The sequence below is a fragment of the Arachis hypogaea genome, chromosome 2 (assembly GCF_003086295.3).
Source record: "Arachis hypogaea cultivar Tifrunner chromosome 2, arahy.Tifrunner.gnm2.J5K5, whole genome shotgun sequence".
NCBI classification, from domain to species: Eukaryota; Viridiplantae; Streptophyta; class Magnoliopsida; order Fabales; family Fabaceae; genus Arachis; species Arachis hypogaea.
In genome coordinates, this window is record NC_092037.1 from 14,988,485 (window position 1) to 14,999,412 (window position 10,928).

The following is a 10,928-nucleotide window of genomic DNA, read 5'->3' on the forward strand; positions in this document are numbered from 1 at the left end:
CACACCCCTATATATGTATATACTATTTATGTAACACCCTACCACACAGGGCCTTACGCTTAAGTCGTAAAGCAGAGGTGGCAAGGTACTACGACTTCTAAAAGAAAAGGATATGTACATAGATATAGTTGAATGAAGTCATATCTAGGAGCCTTGAAGAACAAGCTAAAAAAAAATCGATAAACAGAAAATCGTGACACACTCGCATGGATATTCGTAAAATGGACAGGTAAAATCGAAAGATAACTGAACACATATATATACATATCAGAGTTCCAAAACTCAGATAGAAAGCTCCAGACTCGACCTGCGAAGCTAAGGCCGACCAGAGTATATAATTATGTTTATATACAACCCAAAATAAAACTCAAACCACAAAATAAACCCCTGTATCTCCAAGTCGACCTCTAGGAGGGACAAAACACAAAATATACATGCGGAGATTCTATAAACATATATACATAGCCTAAAACAAAATATGACAGTCCAAAAGACAGTTCTTCGCTCGTAAGGAGGATACCCAAATGCTCAACGAGGTGTCTCTCGACCTGCATCTGAAAAACAACAATATAGTATGGGATGAGAACCGGAGGTTCTCAGTATGGTAAAGGTGCCCGCATAATTAATATAAAAGGTCTCGGGAAAGCCAGAGGCATTCCTAGAACTTCGACACTCAGATTTCAGCTTAAGAATTCAACTAAACCAGAAATTAGGTAAGTTGTCTAAGGTGTTCTAATTCTGAATCTAACTTTAACCTAATAATTCACGTTCTGTCTCCTCTAATCCTCCGAATCATTGGTGGAACAATCCTCTCTCCTTACACCTTCGCCAAGAAGGATTTCTCAGAAAACATACACATATAGTTCAAGCAAGAAAAGCACAGGTAGAGAAGCATTTACAGCAAGTAGAACAAGTAGCGGATAAGCAGAATTAAACAGTTAAGCAAACCAAAACAATGCACACTCAAGCAAACAAACAAATGCATATGATGTATGCCTGTCCTATGGCTGATGAGTATCATCTGTCGGTTATACAGCCAACCCGACAAGTCCTGGTAGTTAACCATTGGACAGTCCCTCTGTGCGCGCATCTCCAAGCTCAATAATATTCCATGGAGTCAAACTCCAAGCTCAAATATAATATTCCATGGAGTCACACTCCAAGCTCAATAGTATAGTATTCCATGGAGTTAAACTCCAAGCTCAATAATATAGTATTCCATGGAGTTAAACTCCAAGCTCAATAATATTCAATATTCATATTTATGCATGCCCATGGGGGAATCCGGGGAGTTAAAGTGCCCGGTCACATCTTGCGACAGAGGGTCAACAAATAGTCTCAAATACACAAGCCACATAATAATCTCTTTCCCTTTTAAAATATTACCTCAAATCAAAACTCCAATTCTTGAAGAAATTTTGGCAATATCTCCTCTAAGACTCAAATTTCTGCCACCCTTCAAGGGTCCCAACTATCAAACCAAACACCTCTCAGTCACTCAAATCATTTCCAGTAACAAATTATTTCATAATCAAACAAATACCAATATTAAATCTTTTTTCAAACCGACCAACTTCAACAGCAAATTATTGACAACAGCTAAACCTCACATTTTATACCATATACACAATCCATCAAATATTCATTCATTTCATTCCTATCTTAAGGTCTTCTAGCCTAAGTTTTCACGTGACATTAAACATTAACTACGAGAAACCAAAACCATACCTTCGTACGGAATCAAAATATTCAAAGCTCTGGAGAAGCTTTTTGACTGAGCTATTGAAGAAGAAAATATCCAGAATCGTTTATGCCTCCTAAAACTTCCGTTGGCCAAATTCAAAAGAAAGAGGAGTTACGTCACTGTCAACTTCCACTAATAAAAAAATGGTACCAACGTGTAGGGGGGAGGTTACGAATACTCTTACCGGATTAGATTTTTGATTGGAGTTACGGATTTCAAGAAATCAAAGCCAGAAGTTTGGTGGGATTTTTTTTTTCTTTTTTCCTCGTTCTCTTGCGCTCTTCCATATATATATATATGGCTTAAGGAAGCCTATAAGCCACCGCCTTGGCTTTTTTTATTATTATACAAGCCTTATGATATATATATACACACAATCCCATATATAATGATGATAATAATATATATGTAACTTAATGTAAATTATAAACCGCCTTTTACTTTCATGTTTTATAATTAATAATAGTAATAATAATACTAGTAATAGTAATGATAATCATGTAATAATAATAATAATAAACGTAATAATAGTAATAATAATAGTAACGTAATAAATATAATAACAACAGTAAATTTATAATACTAGGGAGTAAAATTATATAAACTTATAATACATATAATATTCATGAAAATTATATCCAATGTTTATAATAATAATAATAATAATAATAATAATAATAATAATAATAATAATATAGATTTGATTAAATTTAAATTATTATAAAATTAGTTCAATTACTAATAATAAAAATAATTTTTTTTAAAGATAAAGAATTTTAATTTTATAAAATAAATTATAACTTATTTATATTTATATTTTTTTTTAAAATTGAGGGTTGCTACAATTTAATAATTTTTTTATATATTAAATAATTATAATCATATAATAACATTGAAATCAGAAAATATATTAAATCTATTATAGTATAACTATTTAAAATATCATTTTTATATAATCTTTTAATATTATAAAATAATTTTGTATAAAAATTTTGTGGGTTTGGCAAATTTTTTTAATTTGACCGGTTTCAAATACTACTCCGATCCACCTTTTTTAGCGAATTCGGCGGGTCAGCCCGACGGACTCGATCCGTTTTGCCACCCCTAATATATATTAAGAAGATTATCACATATTTTACTATATAAAGGTAGAAATTTTTTGATCTAAAAAATATAAATTAAATAAATACAAAAAATATAAATTTTTTTATTCATTAAGATTAATTATTATGCAAATTTTTTTATAATATTAAAATGATATTTTAAGCTATAATATAAAATATAAAATAATTAAAATTTATTTTATATTGCTTGACAAAAAATTAAATTATTATATTTAAAATTTATTAACTAATTAATGTATTAAATATATTATTATATCATATAATTTTTTATCAAAATATTTGTAAAAGTAAAATTTATTTAAAAAATTATATAAAATACATGAAAATATTAACTTTTTTATTTAGGTATGTATTTAAGATTATATTATTTATTATTTTTTTCAAAAAAATAAAAAAGTTAATATTTTCATGTATTATATATAATATTTTAAATAAATTATATTTTTAAAATATTTTTATAAAAAATTATATTATATAATAATATATTTAATAAACTTAGTTAGTTAATAAATTTTAAATATAATAATCTAATTATTTGTCAAGTAATATAAAATAAATTTTTAATTATTTTATATTTTTATGCTAGTTATAGTTTAAAATATTATTTTAATATAATTTTTTAATATTATAAAATTTTTTTGCAATAATTAATTTTAATAAATAAAAAATACTCATATATTTTATATTTAATTATTTAAAAATAAAAGATTTTGTTGTCGTTTAAAGTATTGTGTATTAAAATATTACCATTTAAAATATTTATTTATATACTAGGATATTCTATATTTATTAGAGTCCATCAATGCTCTTGTTTTATATTAGCCTTTGATTTTTATCTAATAAAATCTAATGACCTATATAAGTGTGGCTCATTCAATAAACACATAATGGTTGAGCTCGTTTTAGACATACCCTAGATTAACACCTAGGTAATTTATTAAGTTTGTGATAATTTAGATGGTTTATAAGAGTGTGAATCTCTTGAAATTGATATTTATAATCAATTTTGATTATAGTAAAAATTTTATCATCGTTGTGGTGAAAATTAGATGTAGATCACATTACATTTCATGGACAGACTAAGATATATTGTGGTGTTACTCTTTTTTTTTTTCCAAAATCTGCAACCTGCAATTTCCTTTTATTCTCCTATCGCAAAATGAGACAAAAACAAAAATAATTTTCTATTTATCAATTTTGCTGCATAATCTAAAAAGATGTTTATCATTTATATTTCTTTAATTCAACTTCCTTCTCAATTTACTTGAAAATTTTTAAGATTCACTTGTTAATTATTTTTTTTATTTTTTTAATAATAGTTGAATCGTATAAGTAATCAGTCACTTAACCTAAATTTTTCGATAATCAAATCGGTTATCAAACATGTAGAACTTTATAAAATATATAATTTTTTTAGAATAATAATTTTTTATATTTTATTATTTTATATTATTTAATTATTAAAAAAATAGTCAATTATTTTAATTACCGATATTTTAATTGATTTTTCCAATTTATTGACAAACGATTTTTGTTTTACATCGAATTGTACTGATAGCTGATTTTCAATTAATCTAGTAGGACTTCGGTCTGATTTTTAAAATTATGCTTAATTTCTTATTAGTTGTTATCTTGTAGGTAATTTGAAGAATAGGATCGAATTTTAAAAATAATTTCCTATCACTCAGCTGCATTTCCATATTTCTTTAAAGAATTTATTATCTAAAACTTTTTCTACCAAACAGTCCAAAGATATGAGACAGCGTATCAAATAGCGCAGAAGTAGTTGAGATTTGGCACTATTTCCATTCTTGTCAAATGAAAAGAGAAAAAAAGTGTAAAAGAAAAAATTGTTTGGTTCCAAAAGATGATAATGGTTTGAGGGATAACGAGTGTCTTAATAATCTAAATGCAAAATTATCACCAAGCACTCAATTTTTTTCTCTTCTTCATTAAAATAAAAAAATGAATATTATCATTGTTAATATAATAAGATAAAAATATAATAGAAAAAGTATGAATTAATTGGATATTTTAATTATAGTAATATAATATTTAAAGTTGGTTAATATGGCTTAATTGATGTGTATTAATTTTGATATAATTAAGTGTTATGATTGAATGCCAAATAACATATTGAATACCATTAAATGATGTCAATGTTAAAATTATTTTTAATTATTAAGTAAAATTTTTGAAATTTATGATTATTACATGTCAATATCAATTCAAAATTATTTTTAATAATTGAGTAATAACTATCATATTAACTCACTATTATTAAAATTAATTCTATTAACTACATAAATCATATTGTTATTTTAACAAGTGTCTTGCTAACAAATTGTCCACGTTACTATTTTAAAAAAAGTTTTCTTTTATACATTTTCAATACAATAGATGTTTCAAAAACTTAAAAACTTTCTAGGTTTCTAATATTTTTTTAAGTTTTTTCTTTTACATTGAACACCTTAATAAAAGACACTTATTAACTAAAACTTTTTAATAAAAAACATACTTATAAATAGTACATATAATTATTTTATCTGTTGTTCACAATATTTTTTAAATCAACACAATATTCGAATCCTCAACATTTACTTAAATAAATCAATAAATTAATTGCTCAATTAATACAAATTGATAAGTAATGATATTTAATTGTCCACATTTCACTAGCAGTTACCAGTTGTCAAATAGAACTTAGGATAGAAATTAAAAAAGTTACAAAAGTTAGGATTTAAATTCAAAAAGCAAAATTGACTATTCATTTAATTTCAATTATCAAAAATAGACCTTACATCCATAATTATTTTCTTATGTTTAATTTTTATTTTTATTTTTCCATTTTTTTAAGGAAAAAACGACAAAACTTTCTAGTCAGTATCTAACTATCTATGTATAACATTAAGGACCCACCTCATTAACCCTTTTAATTTTTTTTTCATTATTCAATAATTTCTTCAAAATAAATAAATAAATAAATAAAATAAATCCCTTCTTGTTGGAGTTGTTGCTGTTGTTGGTCCCTCTTCCTCTCTCTCAGGCTTTCCACACAGCATTTGTTGGGAATGAAATGAATGAATGAATGAATGAAGACGAAGTTTGAAGGGGAAAAAAATGCCTTTTTCATTGAACAGCCATTGATGAATCACATCATAGTCTTGGAAGCTTCTGTTCTATCTCACATGGTTTGAAGTTTGATCAGGATCTGTGTGTTCTTCATTCCCCTTTTCCATTTTTGAGCTTCAGAACCATGCATATAGGTATGCATTTTGCAGTGATCCGAAAATTTCCTCTTTCTGTTCCAAAAATGGAATCTTTTTAATTTGTTTTTTCATTTTATGAGGATTTATTAGTACCCTTTTCCTGTGTTATTGAGTTTCTAAGGGATCCAAGTACTTCTGTCATTTTCAACAAAAATATGAACTTTGTGTGGAAATGTTTGCTGAAAATGTCAAACAATAGTTTGTAGCTTTTGCTGTTAGTTAGATTGGTTTTAATGAAATGAATAATGAATGATTCATAGTTTCCATTTTGGTCGGTGGAATGTAAAATGAGGTGAAGTTGTCAAGAAGAGAGGGCAAATATGGAATGCTTTTACTTACATGGTTCATGGAAGATGAAGAAATGCATTTGAGTTGAAAAGTTGAATTAGATTCATCAGTTGGCTTTCTGCTTTCTTTCCAATTTCTATGATTTGCTTTTGGTTGATGTTGGTTTCATCAAAACTTGTGTATGAATACTATGATGTCTGTTTTGAGCTCGAGATTCGGACATATGCTTATTTATTGGAATTATTAGCTAGTCATGATTTGTGTTTTTGGATGATGAGAGACATGTGTTTTGTAGTTAGATTAGAATGTTATTCAGTATTGGAGTTTTTCATCCATTGGAATATGTTGTGGTCACTAAAAAAAGGCAACCTGGTGAACAAGCATCTCACGTTAACGCAGGATCCGGGGATGTGCTGCACCCAAAGGGTGTGAAGCATATGATGCCTAACCTGATAATTACATCAGTGTCTGTTTTCACAGTTGAATCCGTGATCTTGAGGTCACACGGAGACAACTCAACTATTGCTCCAAGGCTCCCCTTCATGTTATAGTCACTAATTGTTTTAAAATGAATATAACACTCACCACACGTCGTCTTATACGATGAGGCAATTCCTTTCTTGTTTGTCTGACATTTTGTTGTATGATTTCACATAAACAGGTCAAACAGATACAACTTCAGTGAAATGTCTAATCAACAGCATATCTCGATTCCTTCATCTGGTTTCTTGCCAAATCGTGAAGCCTGCGCCTTTTCAGAAGATCTGTCATAATATGGTCGGGGTGTTAAAGCGACTGAAGCCAGTGCTTGATGATGTAATGGACTACAAACTCCCGTTTCACCAAAATATGTCTAAAGAGTGTGAAGAATTGGATGCGCGGATCAATGAAGCTAGAGACTTCATCGAAAAATGGGGTCCAAAGATGAGCAAGATTCTTAGTGTAAGTGAAGGGTTATATTCTTGTAGTCATAACTTATGTTCCAAACTAGCATATGATCTTATGCCTCTTGTTGTGACCTGCTAATTCCTCTTAACTGCTTCCTTCGGATTCTTCTGTTTTCAGGTTATTCAAAGCAGCACATTGTTGATTAAGTTGCAGAGCACATCACTTGACATATGTCACATGATAGTTAGATCCCTACAGTCACCTCCGTCTGCTTCGGTTTTGGCTAATCTTCAGGTATGTTCAGTGTTTGATGTTACATCTTTGGATTTGTATTTGATAAGATTGTTTCTAGTTGATTTGCATACTCCTCCCAAACATAGTAGGATCTTATTTTCTCGAAAGAAATCGTGTATTTGGCTGGAATAGCCATTGTCTCTTTTTTCTATCATTATTGTTTGGTTCCTCCTGTCTTGTTGATTGATACAAGTACGAGCCTAATTTCGAGCAACCTTTTCAGAACTATATCCAGGAACTTCAGTGTCTCAAGAAGGAAACAGCAATGGTTTATATAGAAGAAGCACTAAGAAACCAGAGAGATAATGTTCAACCTTCCAACGAGCTTCTGAAGGAAATTGCCGAGTTACTAAAATTGACATCAAACGAGGAGCTCTTGAAAGAAAGTATCGTCGTGGAAAAGGAAAGGTTGAATGCTGAAGTCAATAAAATGAAAGGGGACTTGGATGAAATCAATGAAATTGTGAATCTTGTCCGCAATTTACGCGATTATGTAATGAGAACTGAGTCCCTTGAAGTCAAAACCGGTCTCTCAATCCCTCCATACTTCCGCTGCCCTTTATCATTGGAACTCATGATGGATCCTGTTATTGTGGCTTCGGGTCAAACATATGACAGGCAATCAATCCAAAAGTGGCTAGATAACGGGCTAAATGTTTGTCCCAAGACTCGTCAGAAGCTCAATCATATGAATCTTACTGCCAATTATACCGTCAAAGCTATGATTGCAAATTGGTGTCAGGAAAACAGTGTCAAGCTTTGTAGTAACTCGCTGCTCGATAAATCTTCTTATATCACAACCCCTGCAGATCATTCATTGTCTCATGATTTAGCTAATAAATGTGGTTTCAAGTCTATGAATATCGATTCCATCTCAAGGTCATCTCTTCAAAATGGAAATGGAAATGAGAAACCAAAGGGTGATAATTTTGTCAGATCAAGTGAAGAGTATAATGGATGCCGGAGCGGAACAGTGGAAAGATGTGATCAGCAATCATCCGATGTTCACAGCAGAAGTGAATCATCATTTTCCAGTTCAATATCTAGTACTGATTGCATACTTCCAGTTTCAGGACAGGCGTCCGGAATATCCGATAAGCCGCAAAATGTTGACAATGTTGTTGGGAACAAACAAAGTCCTGCATCGAGAATCCAAGGGATGAGAAATGATAATATTATTATGAACAATAATAACATTAATACTAGTGCTAAGCAAAATGATTCAAGAGTTGATTCACATCCTATATTGAACTCGGGGGCCAGTGAAGTGGCCACTTCATCTCATATTAATAAGTTGATCGAAGAACTTCGCAGCCAATCAGTTGAAGTGCAAACCATGGCTGCAGAAGAATTGAGGCTTCTTACAAAGAATGACATGGAAAACCGAATTATTGTGGGGCGGTGTGGGGCTGTTGAGCCTTTACTTTCGCTTCTGTATTCGGACATGAAGATAACACAAGAGCATGCTGTGACAGCTCTGTTAAATTTGTCAATCAATGAAGATAACAAGACTTTGATTATGGAAGCTGGAGCCATAGAACCTCTTATCCATGTTTTGAAGACAGGAAATGATGGTGCCAAAGAAAATTCTGCGGCAGCACTATTCAGCCTCTCTGTAATAGAAAACAACAAAGAAAAAATCGGCCGATCCGGCGCAGTCAAAGCCTTGGTGGATCTTCTTGCCTGGGGAACTCTTAGAGGGAAAAAGGATGCTGCTACTGCTTTATTTAACTTGTCAATATTTCATGATAACAAAGCTCGAATAGTTCAAGCTGGAGCTGTGAAGTTTCTGGTTCGGTTGATGGACTCTGCCGATGGAATGGTTGACAAGGCTGTTGCACTTCTGTCAAACCTGTCAACAATTCCAGAGGGCCGGATAGAAATCGCAAGGGAAGGAGGCATCCCCTTATTAGTTGAAATTGTTGAAACAGGTTCACATAGGGGAAAGGAGAATGCTGCTTCTGTTCTGTTACAGTTATGCCTTCATAGTACCAAGTTTTGTATTCTTGTTTTGCAAGAAGGAGCTGTACCTTCCCTAGTTGCATTATCTCAATCCGGTACGCCGAGAGCCAAGGAAAAGGTATGAAATTATCCCACTCAACTCAACATTAATAATGCTTGCATTTTCATTATCTAAACTCAGAAAACCATGGGGGCGAATCATAGTCATCCACGCATTTGTTGGAAACAACACAAACTAAGACTTGTCCTGTACTCATTTTGTTGAAACTAATTGCGCAAATCTTTCCAATATATGCTCTACAGTAAGGAGATTGGTCATTGGTGAAGTGAGAAAGTGAAGGCCCGATTTTTATATATTATTTGTGAGCCTCACTATCTTGATTTAAGGATGATTCGAGTTTCACTTTTTCACTTTATCAACTTTCTCACTTTAGAGGAGCTTCTCCCGAAGGTAATAAAATAGAAACCTTAAAAATGGTGTCATAAGTTCTCATTACCATAACAAACAATGTCATGAGCATAGTTCAAAATGTGCAAGAAAAGATGCTAATATGTTGGTTGCATTCACGCAGGCACAACAACTTCTCAGTCATTTTCGCAATCAGCGCGAAGGAGCTGCTGCGAAGGGAAAATCATGATGGCAAATTTTTGGTTATTTCAAATCTCATTACCCCATTTTTATTGGCTTAATTGATCTGTGATGATCATGTTCCCCCCATAGCTGTTGTTGAGGACTCTAGGACTTCTTTGGTTGCATTCTCTTTTTCTCAATTTTTGAATGTATCATTTGTGAAGCTATTTTCTCTTTTCTTGGGGTGGCTTATCATTTTTTGTTATTATTTTTCCCCCTTTTATAATTAAGGGCTTTAATTTTCTTTCTAATATTTGCCATTTGGGAGTTTTTCTTAGGAGGAGGTTAGGGTACTTTTTCTCTCAAGATTTTAGCTTTGAAGATGTAATCTATGACACTATTCTACCCTAGATCATAACAGATGTGTGTACATATTTTTGTATATATACTATAGATTCTTGTGATATGCTACATTAAATTGTTGTACCTTGTATTGTGATATCTTAGAATTTTTCATAATTTCCTTCTATTTTAAGGGGAAAAAAAAGTTATAGGTAATATTGAACTCATTTGTATTTGGGCAAAATGTGATGTAGAACACTTTCTATAATACTATGTAAAATAATTTAAGAAAACTATCTTTTTTTTTTGGGGTATACAAGAAATCAGTAATTTATTATTTTCTTCTGTTATATATAATGGGATCGGAAAAGAGTTTGTTTTACAAATTTTTATTTCTAAAATATGTCATCATTATCTCAATAAAAAAGGTTTTTAGCTCTTTATAA

General features: G+C 30.7%; 1 protein-coding gene across 1 annotated transcript; it reads left to right on the forward strand.

Moving 5' to 3' along the window:
• The first annotated feature begins 5,807 nt into the window (after positions 1–5,807).
• On the forward strand, positions 5,808–10,626 carry LOC112738953 (U-box domain-containing protein 3). Its single transcript, XM_025788947.3, has 5 exons — positions 5,808–6,134; positions 7,087–7,367; positions 7,491–7,607; positions 7,831–9,687; positions 10,142–10,626. Exons 1-5 carry the CDS (start codon positions 6,125–6,127, stop codon positions 10,205–10,207), a joined length of 2,331 nt encoding a protein of 776 aa, XP_025644732.1. The 5' UTR covers positions 5,808–6,124; the 3' UTR covers positions 10,208–10,626.
• The last annotated feature ends 302 nt before the right edge of the window (positions 10,627–10,928 follow it).